Source organism: Thamnophis elegans, chromosome 1 (genome assembly GCF_009769535.1).
Source record: "Thamnophis elegans isolate rThaEle1 chromosome 1, rThaEle1.pri, whole genome shotgun sequence".
Classification (NCBI taxonomy): domain Eukaryota; kingdom Metazoa; phylum Chordata; class Lepidosauria; order Squamata; family Colubridae; genus Thamnophis; species Thamnophis elegans.
The window spans coordinates 133,045,143-133,058,349 of record NC_045541.1 but is presented as its reverse complement, the minus strand read 5'-3'; the positions used below and the strand labels follow the sequence as shown (position 1 = coordinate 133,058,349).

Genomic DNA, 13,207 nt, shown 5'->3' with positions numbered 1-13,207 from the left:
GCTATGATCTGTTTATTAGTCTCATTGTAATGTTGAAAAATTAATTTAAAAATTAATGAAAAATTCAGAACAGAGAAAGTGAAATTTGCTTCTGAAAATCTCTTCTTAAGAGTACAATTGTATTCTCAAAGCTAATGATGTAAGGTACCAAACTTTAAAACTGAATGCTGGTTTTAGGCAGATGTGCTCTCTCTTCTGATATAGTCTTTGTTCTGGATTCCAACATACTTAAAATGCTATTATGTACATTGTACACTTTCATTCTACAGTACTGATTTTTGAAAGTGCTACATGGAATTTTTTTTTGGGGGGGGGGAGGGAGTGCTGTTTTCCATTACAAAGGTCCACTCTCAGAGAATAGGCCAATTGAAAGATAATATGGCTATGAGAGCAGATCAACTGCTAGGCATGAAATTTCAGCAACAGAGTTTAGAATACTTTTGCCGTTAACTGCTCTGCTAGTAGTAGAGCAGCAATTTTTGAAAAGTAAAAATAAAATGTTGTCCTTACATAATGATGTGTCTTAAACGCTTATGTTCCCATTAGTTAAATCCTCCAAAGTTTCAGATATCTTTTGAATTAAGATCGTCTCTATCCATGAAGAGTCCGAACTCTTCATGGATAGCCGAGGTGGCGCAGTGGTTAAATGCAGCACTGCAGGCTACTGCTAGATCAGCAGTTCAGCGGTTCAAATCTCACCGGCTCAGGGTTGACTCAGCCTTCCATCCTTCCGAGGTGGGTAAAATGAGGACCCGGATTGTTGGGGGCAATATGCTGACTCTCTGTAAACCGCTTAGAGAGGGCTGAAAGCCCTATGAAGCGGTATATAAGTCTACTGCTATTCTGGCCTTTGCTTAAAAGCTCTTTTGATTTCTTTACTCAGATAAGAGAGCTGGTATCTCTTCTTTAAGTTATGTTTATTTAGCAATACAAGGTATATGTACATTTATGAGAATCCACCTTTGACACCCATGAAATAGGATACCTGCACAGGCAGGGAAGGGTTGGAATTGGTGCTGCTCAGTGGCCTTCAGGGCCATCCTGCTTGTCACAATAGTGATACAGAGGATAAGAAAGAACAGACAAGTAGTGAATCAGTTCACAGGGCAGAATCTTTGGACAGAGACTCCGCAGTCACCAGCATTAAAACAATCGGGCTCCATAGCCGAACGTCTGTTTAATACCCTCAAAATAATAACGTTGCCAGCCCTCTTTTGTTCTCTCTTCTTCACTGGCCGGGATGCCCTTCCCTTCTAGGAAGACTTCTGTTTCATCACCCTTGTCGACGAAGGTCAATATGATAGTTGCAAAGTGTCCTAAGAGAGCCAAATAAATTCCACAATCAGTCAGGTAGCGTCAGTGGGAAATACATGAAAACTAGCCACACACTGATTTGGTGACACTTTTGTAGAAGTCTATCTCCAGAAAAATTCCTTAAGGAATGGAACAGGGCATTTATCTAAGCCAAGCCCCTTGAGGCTGGCAGGGTTATTTTTCCTATCGGCATTCAGAATAAATTTATCTGCATCCCACCATATCCACTTAGACATCTTTTGCTTTGATATTTGAGGCCAAATAACTTACCCTCTGGCCAGGACTTAAATCTCCATTTCATAGCAATCTGCTTTGCAGAAACCTAAAAAAGAAAGAATTTATTTATCAACGAAATATTCATGTGGATATCCCAAAGGGGAGAGACTTCGTCAGAAAGCCTGTGTTACCTAGGTAAAAGTCAAATATCTGGTCCTGCTATAAAGTGTCTCTGAGGTGTTGAATTGCTGGGCACACACAATGCTAAAGAGCATTTCCCTTAGAAAAGGAAAAGCATCACTCTCAGATTGCTCAGCAAAGTAAAGCTGCACTTGAGTTAAAACCTCTTGCTTTGCACTGCTTAATAAAAGCACATGATGCTTTGTCTCTACTGAATGTCTAAATCTTGCTGCAACCCACTGAATTTACCTGACAATGACTTCTCCCTTACCCGATATGGAAAAACAAACACACTTTCCCCATTTTGTTCATGTTCCCAAATGTTCTCAGGATTTTGAAGCCTGAGATAAAACTATCATGGTTTATTTTCCCAAAGGCACAGCTGGGTTCCAATGTAAACATGGCTTATATGCTCAAAATAAGCTGCTCCTTAATTGCTACCTTCTTCCATAAACTGTATTCCTCCTTCCCTGATTTGCCAATGCCTGCAGAGCCTCACTGCTCTACTCAAGAAATAAGGCCAAGCCATGGTTTGCAACAAGCCTTTTGTTTTTATAATTGTTGTAGCCTGCCAGCAAACAGTGGAACTGGCAGCAGATTCGGACAGTGAGGAGGTTGGGGAGGAACATGGGCCAGTCCTGGAGTTTGGGGAAGGCTCTGATGAGGGCTCTGTGTCGGAGGCAGAGAGGGGGCCAGAGCCGCATGCCAGTTATCAGCTGCCTTCAGATTCAGACATCAGTGAGGAAGATGAACAGCTGGAGCCTGTTCCCAAAGTGCACATGCGCAAAGTTGCCAGACGATGGAAACAGCTAAAGAACAGGGGTCAACTTGGGAGTAAGGCCAGATGATGAATGGCCCCTGCCAGATGAAATAAAAGAGGAGCGAAACAGGAGTAGAGTTTGCAGGAGACAGTTAGTTCGCTTAATTGGTTCCTGATTCTCTGAGACTGCTTGCCTCCAAGCCAGATAAGATCTGTGACTGTAAATCCTCCCTTGAAAGACTTTGCTGGATGTGAATGAGCAGAATTCACAGTAAATTAATAAAAGGGTTTTTTGTCGGGACAAGGAGTTTCCTTCGTGCTCTTGGGAAGCCTCGGTCAGAACAATAATAAAGTTCACAGCAGGAGGTAGGTGGGTAAGTTTAGGTGGCTAATAAAGAGCCCCAAGAGCTGGGGTGGCTCCAGAGAATCCCCTTCTCGGCTACAGTAGCATTAGGGAATAATATTTTAAAGCAAGTGACAGCTACTTGATTCTAAGGGTGGGCAGATAGTTTGGCCCTGAGAAAACCCTGAAAAGACTAAGCAGAAGGATGGCTGCATCAGAATATCGGAGAAGCCAGAACTGGCAATTAACTTCTTTGCGAAGCTTCTACCACCTTCTCTTTCCCCATTTTATTTTTGCCTGTATTCCTTTTCTTACTCTCTCAATGGAGCCTGACTTCTGCAGATTTTCTCAGGCTTGTTCCTTTCAACTCATCATAATGTCCCTTTCCAAATGCTCCACTTTTCACCTGGGATCCTGCATCTTCTTGTATAACTCCATACAGCAGCAACCAAAATGAAGGCCCAGCACTGCCCAGAAAGGTACTTCTCTTCACTTCTTCTCAACTTGAAATCTCTTTACCCTTTTCCTTCCAAGAAAAACACTTCTCTCTTTGCTTTCTATTCCAAGATAAGTGTGCCCTTCAATGGGTTCAAGTCCTATTTCTTTAGCATTGAAGAATTGTTTGTGAATATACTGTTTCATCTTTTAAATCTCTTGTTGCCACTTTTTTGCTTTAACAAGATTTTTTTCTTCTCTTTTGCTATGACCAGAAGGTTTCATGCCACATCCTTCTATTTTTATTTTTTACTCCACTCTGTGCAGTATATGCCCCATTAATCTCTTCTCAAAATTACTTGCTTTCCTTATGTTTCTGAATTCACCTCTCATTTTCTTAGTAAAGAATAAACTGAATTCAATTCCCTATCTCTCACAAATATGAATGTATTAAATTTCTCAGAGATTGTAAAATATTGTTAATTCTCCTTCCCACTTTCTCCACTTTGTTTCCAGCTTATCTTGCAGTCTTTTTGTAGGCTGTCAAAAGCAATATTTGCAATTATGATATGCTAATTATTTAACAAGGGACACAATTGCTCAGCGATTAAAAGCACTGAGCTTGTCAGCTAGAGAGCTGACAGGCCTGGATTCAAGATTCAAGTTCCGTGCAAGTGTGACCTCCCATCACTTTGCACAGCTCCTGCCCATCTAGCAGTTGGAAAGCATGCAAATGCAAGTAGATTAATTAATGGGATGCTGATACCCTCCCACTTTGGTGGGAGGGTATCAGCATCCCATTCTGGCCACATGACCATGGAAAATGTTTTTGGATAAGGCTGGCTCTCTAAGCCAAGAAACAGAGATGAGCACCGTGCCCTAGAGTTAGACACAACTGGACAGGAAATCTTTACCATTACCTAATCAATTGAATATACGTGCACTAGCCTTCATTCATACAATTTACACACTTGGTGAGATCATGTGGGCAGGGAAATAACTGTCCAAAGAAAAGGCACTGCCCATCTTCCAAATGACATACAAAGGACCCTTTACTACTAGTGAACTTACTAGTTCAATGAACTCGCCAGTGACGCTCCCATTTAACAGTTGGAATTTTCCTCCTTTATCAGCCTCCACAACAGCAGATGCATGAGTAAAAGCTTGCACCATCTACAAAAATAAAATCCAATCTATTGTTAGATTTTCTAGCTTCCAGGTAAAAGACTCATCTACTGCCTCTCACTGACTCTTTTAAAGATTAGAGCAGTTTCATGGATGAAGAAATAGTAGCTCCTCTCATTTCTCATGGTATTTTCAAATCAGGGAAAGGATGCTTGAAATCAGGATCATTTAATTCTGAGACAATATAATGCTAACTCTTTTCCTTGGAATATTCTGAAGGCATTTCTGCTATAACAAGTTGATTACTGCTCTCTGACTGTAACAGTTAAGTAGGATACCCGAGAAGGAGAAGGCCACTGGTGGCAAACCATACTAAAAACCCTATATATTGAGCAAGAAATGGCACAAAACATCTGCAGAAAGTTCAGAATTAACCTACCTCTTGGGTAATGAATACTCTGTAGAGATCCTCTGGGGATGTGAGGAAAATATCCTTCAACTTTATCTTGCAGGTAGGAATCTTAACTCCAACTGATTTAGATGCAGAACTGTTGCCAGCAACTTGTTCATTAATCTAAAACAGTATCACACATCACATAATTAAAACACCCCTTAGTTGCTTCTGAGCTACAGCCATCCCAAAGCTCCTCCAGATAAAAATAATTGCTACATTACTTGCAACTAACCTTGCTTTTGGCTGAAACCCACCACACCCTGATAGCAAGCTATATATATATGATAGTGTACAAAGCAGCCCAGCTTTTGCATTGGCTACATAATTTGAATAATTCAAATCACAGAATATAATGTCTGTGTGTGTGTGAGAGAGAGAGAGAGAGAGAGAGAGAGGGAGGGAGGGAGGGAGGGAAGGAGAGAGAGAGAGAGAGAGAGAGAGAGAGAGACAGCAATCTATAAAGCTCAGGATAACTTTATTAAACACTATTTAATATGTAATGTAAAAATATTCTCTATCTTTTGGGTGCCATTTAAGAAAAAGCACTAAGAAAAGAACCCTTTAAAACAATTTTGCTTAGACTTTCTAAACACCTATGATGACAAACGGGGTACTCTAAAGCTTACCTTATGCTTATCTGCTTTATGCACAGGATGATTCTGTGACTCTGATTGTTCACCATTTACTGTAGGCAGAATCATGCCTTGGGTAAATTCTGAAAAATATTAAGAACAGGTGTTCAGAAAACTACTATAAAAGGTAAAGGTTCCCCACGCACATATGTGCTAGTCGTTCCCGACTCTAGGGGGTGGTGCTCATCTCCAAGCATTCAGGAACCATCAGGCTATAAAGCCTCTGGAGCCTGGGGAGGGCAAAAAATGGCTTTAAAAAAGGCTGAACTCAGCTAGCCAGCGCGTGCATGCGCAGTGGCCAGCTGACAGGGAAATGCCTCGCGTGCCCTGACAAATGGCTCCACGTGCCACCTGTGGCACACGTGCTATAGGTTCGCCATCTCGGCTATAAGAGATTCTCTATGAATATAACCTCAATTTCTCTAACGATTTCATATAAAAACCATGTTCCTATATCCATTCTTCTTTTTCTTTTAAAAACTAACAGTTCAGCATAAAGCCCCTTTTGTCCCTTCTGGGTCCATCTGTACCTGTTTTAAGAGTGCTGATGTAAGTTTCCATAGCGTTGCTGATCTGCTTTGCACCTTCTTGCTTCATCAAGTGTAGCAGGTTTGTATCTGGTTCATCTTTTGCAAGACTAACACTGATCTAAGATTAGCAGAAAAAAAGATATATTGTCTTAACAGAACATATCTGCTTTTACCATATATGTTGCATTATATTGCTTCGTAAAATCAGAAAATATCAAAATAGTTTATGCCTTTGTATATCAGAAGCAATAAAGTTGTGTAAAGTATTTCATACATGAACCATCCTGTGCAAATGATTGCTCCTTTAGGAGGTCTGGGCCGAAACAGGGATAAACTATTCTGGGAGTTGCTGAGGGGACAAAGAAGGCGATTCATAGCTTAGCCTACCTACCCTGCCCTGTACAACCAGTCTGGAATCCCTCCAGATGTTGTTTTAGATGAAACCTACAACAAAGCTAAACATTCCAAGTTTTATTTCTGACGAATTGTGGGCCAATCCAAAACAGTCTGATAAAACTTCCAGAATGCTGAGCGTAGAAAATACTATATTTCGTATTTTAAGCACACTTCTTTTATGACAGAAAGAGGGGGGAGATGGAGGAAGGGATGAGGAGAATGAAGGGAGGAGGGAGGGAAAGAGGGGGAGAGAATATCAAGCAGAGAAATAAAGGGGAACCACATTCCTTCAAAAACAACAGTAATGAGATCCGCAATTCCTTTTCCAATGAAATAGCTCTGAGAACTATCAAGTTTACCTCAATGTCATCTATATCATTTTCATCTGAAAGATTGGGAATCTCCACATGACCTTTATATATTACACCTGTTTTTGAGGTACCTATAAAACAGAAATGTTTTAAATTAAAACCTTGATTCAATGTCATTTTCCCAACAAATTTTGACAAGTTTTGGCATTCTAGACATTGAAATATAAATGCTTCAATCCCATTTGTATTTCTTTGAAAACAGTTCAGAGAACTAGTAGATATCATCTACTATTCAACATTTGTCTTGTATTAAAATAAAATAGTAACTCACCTTTCCAAGACAATTTAATATTCCATTCATAGAAGAAAATCAGTTTTCCTTTGCGATTGTTGATAGAGGCTTCCCCATCTAATTTGCTTACTTCTGTCACTTCACAAGTCCCCTCTGCATTCTCTACTCTAACAGCCAGAAAAAGTGTTTTCAACTTCTCTGATGACCAGTTAGATGCATCTCTTTCAGTCCTAAGAGGGGGAAAAAAAGAAAAAGTGCAATAGCACACACTTTGCATTTATGCTCATATATAATAAAATCCTTCAAATAGGATTTGCTTAAACATGCGGTGTTGAGTATTGTGCACTGAATTGTACCAAGAGTTTGTAATTTGTTCACGTCTGCAAATTTTGCTATTGGTTCACTTACATTAGCTTTCTTCCTCAACTTAATGTTGGGGCAGGAAAAATAGAAAAAACAGCCAACAACCTTAATGGTTCTACACATTTTCCTTGGGACTGAATTGGCAATTGGGTTCAAAAGATACAGGACCCCTTACTATTTCCTGTGCTATAACCTTATTTAATAAAATTGTCTCACTCTTTCTTCTTTTGTGGTATCCCACAGACTAATAACTACAATTCCCTCATTACCGTATTTTTTGGAGTGTAAGACGCACCAAGGTTTTTGAAGAGGCAAATTTTTTAAAAAAAGTTTTTGTACTCTGCAAACCTCCCCAAAACAGCGCTAATTTTTTTGCAAACACTGGCTCGTTTTATATATATATAAAAAAGGATACGGATAGCCTTTAGGAAGCTTATAGAGTGCTGCTGGGGGCTAGGTAAAATTGAGCAAAAAACGGACCGTTTTTCGCTCATTTCTGGCCTCCCCAGCCCCCAGATGATATCTGAAAGCTTCCTAAAGGCTATGCACGGCCATTTTAGTGAAGGGGGCGGGGTTTCAGGAGGCAAAAAATGCTGTATTCAGTGTATATGACGCACCCAGATTTTCAGCCTCTTTTTTGAGGGAAAAAGGTGTGTCTTATACTCCAAAAAATACAGTATATACTAATAGTGCTCATGTTTCTAGTTATCCAAAGATGGACTATAGTCTGCATTTAATGTGCTAAGCAACAGGACTGAAGATCCCCAGGGCAAGAAGCAAGCAGCATCTATAGCCATGCTTGCATGGAACCTATCTTGTTTTGATAACTATTGCTGTCTCTAAATAGTTTAACATAATCGCTTTACATTACAAAAAGCATTTTTACCCAAGTAATCTAATGCACGTCAACCCTTAAAAAATATTGCTCATTTTGTTTTTTGCCAATAAATGAATCTGCCAAATTATTCAAAATTCATTTTTCACTACATGTTGGAAGTGCTGCAAGTCACAATAAGAATTTTCCAAAAATTCTGTCTCATAGTACATTATGCTCAAAGATGTGGCTCTGTTCTATTAGTAGGAACATTAAATAAACTGCAGAAACCTCTTCTGCAGTTTGTTTATTGCATGTTGTGAACCTGGAAACCAATTCCATCTCCAACTATGAATGTTGTGTATTTTGTATTGTATTTGTATTGTATTTTATTATTTGTATGTCGCCCTTCTCCGGGAGGACTCAGGGCGGCGAACAATTCAAGAGGGGAAAAAAGGGGAACATAAAAGACAAAATACAAATAATAAAAGTAGACAACAGTCGCACAACCATACATGTCGAGAGGGGAGGGAACTCATCACCCCCAGGCCTGCCGGCAAAGCCAGGTTTTGACGGCTTTTCGGAAGGCCTGGAGAGAGGTGAGGGTCCGAATCCCTGCGGGGAGTTCATTCCAGAGGGCCGGAGCTGCCACAGAGAAGGCCCTCCCCCGGGTAATAGCCAGGTGGCATTGGCTGGTAGATGGCACCCAGAGGAGGCCAACCCTGTGAGATGTAATGGGTCTGTGGGAGGTAATTGGCAGCAGGCGGTCTCTCAATTTTAAATTGTTGTTTGTCTATTTGTCTATTTACCCCCCTCCTTTGTTATTGTAAGCCGCCCGGAGTCCTTCGGGAGTGGGCGGCATACAAGACCAATAAAACTAAACTAAACTTCTCCAAACAAGAAGGAACTGAAAGACAAGGAATATGATAGCTTTTGGCTCTTGCTTGCTAAGATGGGAAAAAGCCAGAACTCTTGGTTTGCATGTTATTATAGGTAAACTTTTTCATGATTTAGCCTTTCCCACTAAGTAAGAAGAGCTAAATGGGCCAAATTTGCATAATCTTTATTTTGATTACAATGATGTCAGCAGGTAAGCACAAAGTCTCACTTTGATTGAGCTTAACTCTTATTGACTCATGGACACCTCCAATGTTGTTACCTTGGCAACAATGAGGAGTTTGCCAATGACTTTTTCTAGGGTTTAGTCTATACATATGATATTTCCTTATGGTCTATCTTTCAGGTATAAATATGGCCTAGCTTTTTCCAAGATCAGTCAGGTTTTGTTTGGTGCGCCTACCTCTTGTAAGAAAAGATCAAAATCTGAACTTCTGACATGAAAATCCATGTGCAAGGCTAACTGATTGTGAATAACTGTTCTACATGTATAGAATTTGCAAGCATTTTTGTTTTCAGCAATAAAAGAATATCCTTCCTAAACCGGATCAAAATTAATCCAAGATTCGTATAATTCAATATTCTGTCTCCAAAAGTGGCTCTTGACAAAACTTACACAGTATGATGATAACAGTTGTTCTCTTTGTTACTGGAACCTGGCACATAGACTATAATTGTACAAAGAGGTGCTGCGTAGTTATGGAGATTGTCCAATCAACAATGGATTAATCTGCAATAAAATTAATTTGATTTGTATAATCCAGCAATTTCTGGTCACAGAATATTGTACTAGATGAATATAATCTAGGAAGGAAATTCTTTTCTTACAGAAAAATCCATAAACATCTTAAGGTAGATGTTTATGATAAAATACAATGTCTCTATCCCCTAATGAACTGGTCTTTTGCTTTTACCATAAGCAGAATTCTTCATTTTCTACATTTTGTAATTAACTTCATATTAATGTGTCAAATGTTTTCCTTGTTCTCAAACTGCTTCCCTAAATAACAATTAAACTCATAAACTATAGAGCGGATGGTTTCTCTCCATCCATTTAATACCACCTTTCTGGCTAGTAAGTGAGCAAGTCTGTCAAAATACAGGTTGTCCTTGACTTATGAACTCAATTGAGCCCAAATTTCTGTTGCTAAGTGAAACATTCTTTAAGTGAGTTTTGCCCATTTTACAACCTTTCTTGCCACACTAGTTAAGTGAATCACTGTACTTGTTAAATTAGTAACACGGTTGTTGAGTGAATCTAGCTTCCCCACTGATTTTACTTGTCCAAATGTCACAAAAGTGGATCACATGATCATGGGGATGATGTAACAGTCATAAGTGTGAAAATTGGTCATGTCACTTTTTTCAGTACTGTTGTAATTTTGAGCGGTCACTCTACAAACGGTTGGAAATCAAGGACTACCTGTAATAGCCTAAATGATTTTGAAAGGTCAGGCATAACAAAATTCAGTATGACATGAAAATAAAACCCAGACAAGGCATGCTGCATACATTTGCAGAACCTAAAACTATTAAAATTTCTGCCACAACTTATCTTTGGCATTGCTGATCTTTCATGCTGTAGGCAAGTCCCCGAGACAGGAAGAACGGACTGAATGAACACTTGTATCTGTATGCCCAATACAGTTGCTAACACAGACATATGCTATACATGCACACAGCTAGTCCCGCTCTCGATTGATATAGCAGCTTGTTACCCTGTTTCCCCGAAAATAAGACCTCCCTGGATAATAAGCCCAATTGAGATTTTGAGCGCATGCACTAAAATAAGCCCTCCCCGAAAATATTGCAACACAGCAGCAGCCATGAGGTGACCACACTCGCTGTCTCTTGCACCTCAAAAATAATGAGACCTCCCCGAAAATAAGGCTAAGGGCTTATTTTGGGGATCAAAAGAAAATAAGACCCTGTGTTATCTGAAAACAGGACTTCTTTCTATGTCAGGAAAAACCTACCAGATTGTGCAGGTAAATGATATTAAAAGAACTTTGCACACTTCTGAGAAACTAGCCTATTTCTGTCTATGGAGATTCTCAGGCATCCAGGTCATGGCTGTCCCTAAAGATGCTTTTTTTCTGGAGGCCAACTGGACTTTTCTTGCTTTTTTATTCTTTGAAGATGTTTTGCTTCTCATCCTGGAAGCTTCTTCAGCTCTGACTGGATGATGGGGAATGGAAGGATTTATATTCCCTGCAGACAGCTGCTCATTTGTATCCTTTTTAGGGAGCCTTTGAGGCACTTAACCCCACCATCCAGTCAGAGCTGAAGAAGCTTCTTGAATAAGAAGCGAAACGTCTTCAAAGAAAGAAAAAGAGCAAGAAAAGTCCAGTTGGTCTCCTGAAAAAAAAAAAGCACCTTTGGGGCTCAGCTTATTTCTGGTTTTGGAGAAGAGAAATGCTGTAATTCACGGCAGCAAAATAACTAAAGATACCCCGGCCATGTGGGGTTTCCCTCCTTCCTGCCTTCCCTCCGCCCCGATTTCTCGCTTTTTTTTTTTTGGTGAACTGTCAAGCCCGTGCAAATCGCGCCCGTCCTTGGGAAGACGTCCCCGCGGATCCCGGCCAAGGTTCCTGCGGAGAAAAACGCCAGGCAGAGAGACAGAGAGAGGAAGCCCAGGCGAAGGAACGTGGGGAGCTCAAGGCGGCGGCGACGGCGGCAGCTGCTGCAGCAGCCCCCGAGACTGAAAGCAGCCGCCCCTTTCGGGCTGCCCCGCAGCGTCCTCCTCTCCCCCTCTCTCTCACCCACCAGTGCCAGTTATTGACGTTGGTTGCATCGGCGCGCTGTTCCACGATCCAGCGCGGGTCCCCTTCTCCCCACTTGGCCATCGGCGCCCCGAAGAAGCAGCTCCCGCCACCGCCGCGTCCGCTCCCGTCCAAACTGAGCGCTGCCGTCCTCTTCCTCGCCTCTCTGGAAGCTACTAGAAGCGCCGGCACCGCGCCGCCTCCCGACTTCCGTCACCGGCCGAGCTTCCTTCCGTCCCTCCTCCTCTCCGCTCCTCCTCTCCTCTCCTCGCCATAGAAGTGCCATAGAAACGGAGGGGGCGTGGGGGAGAGAGCGGCCGCCGCCGTAGAATGGAGCGAGGCGCTGGAGGGGCGGGGCGAAAGTAGCTGCGGAAGGTGGGTGGGAAACGCCGTGGAAGTACACGCGGTGCCGCTCTTGCCATTTCACACACACCCCTCTCTATCAAGTGCCGTTTGGTTGGGGCTTCTCCGTGGTGCAAAAACTCCTCTCCCTTGAACCGACATCGCGCGGGAACCATTTCTCCCAGTCTTTTCGGGCTGCTCAGCTGAGTCGGGTGGCAGCACCTGGTCGACCTGAGCGGGCCGGAGGGTTGCGGGGGGGGGGGGGAGAGAAGACGCTAAGCTGAAAGTCCGACGAGTCTTCCCCCATAGCAGCTGCTGCGACCAAACGAAGAATGCAGGATAGCGTAGGAAGCCTCTTGAAAGGCAGCCTGTGAGTGAGATACAGGGAGTCCACAACATACGACCACAATTGAGCCCAAAATTTATGTTGCTAAATGAGAAATGTGTTAATTTCTCACTCAGCAACATATTCTCAAGCATTTGAGTTTTGCCCCATTTTACGGCTTTTATTCCCACGTTTGTTAAGTGAATCACTGCAGTCCTTAAATTTGTAATGCGGCTGTTAAGTGAATGTGGCTTCCCCATTGACTTTGCTGGTCAGAAGGTCTCAAAAGGGGATCACATGTCACCAGGACAGTACAACCGTCATAAATGTGAATCAGTCATGCAATCTGAATGCAAATCATGTCACCATGGGGATGCTGCAACGGTCATAAGTGTGAAAAATGGTCCTGAGTCACTTTTCCCAGTGCTGTTGTAATTTTGAATGGTTACTGAGTGAACTGTTGTATGCTGAAGACTACCTGTATTAGGAAAAGAAAATGATTTTCTAATGCCAGTTCTGTTCCAAGACACTCACAGCCCTAAAAACACAACTATCTGGACAATTTCACATGTATTATTCTTTGGCTAATAGGAATTTAAAGATGACACATATTATAGCAAAGTCCTCCTTTTTAATGTTGTAGGAAGTTAAAACCCATCCCTCTCCCAGAAAATTGTAATATCCTGGGAAATATTAAAAAGGCAGAATATTATATT

General features: G+C 41.6%; 1 protein-coding gene across 2 annotated transcripts; it reads right to left on the bottom strand.

Annotated features, from left to right (window-relative positions):
- Positions 1-898: 898 nt before the first annotated feature.
- On the bottom strand, positions 899-12,060 carry AHSA1 (activator of HSP90 ATPase activity 1). Of its 2 annotated transcripts, none has more exons than XM_032232213.1 (9): positions 11,829-12,060; positions 7,028-7,218; positions 6,745-6,827; positions 5,990-6,107; positions 5,454-5,542; positions 4,813-4,947; positions 4,320-4,421; positions 1,585-1,636; positions 899-1,316 (listed from the first exon to the last, which is right to left on the bottom strand). In XM_032232213.1, exons 1-9 carry the CDS (start codon positions 11,906-11,908, stop codon positions 1,144-1,146), a joined length of 1,023 nt encoding a protein of 340 aa, XP_032088104.1. In that variant the 5' UTR covers positions 11,909-12,060; the 3' UTR covers positions 899-1,143. The 2 variants fall into 2 exon arrangements, with proteins under 2 accessions (XP_032088104.1, XP_032088110.1); XM_032232219.1 differs by lacking the exon at positions 11,829-12,060 and adding an exon at positions 9,679-9,775.
- Positions 12,061-13,207: the final 1,147 nt, after the last annotated feature.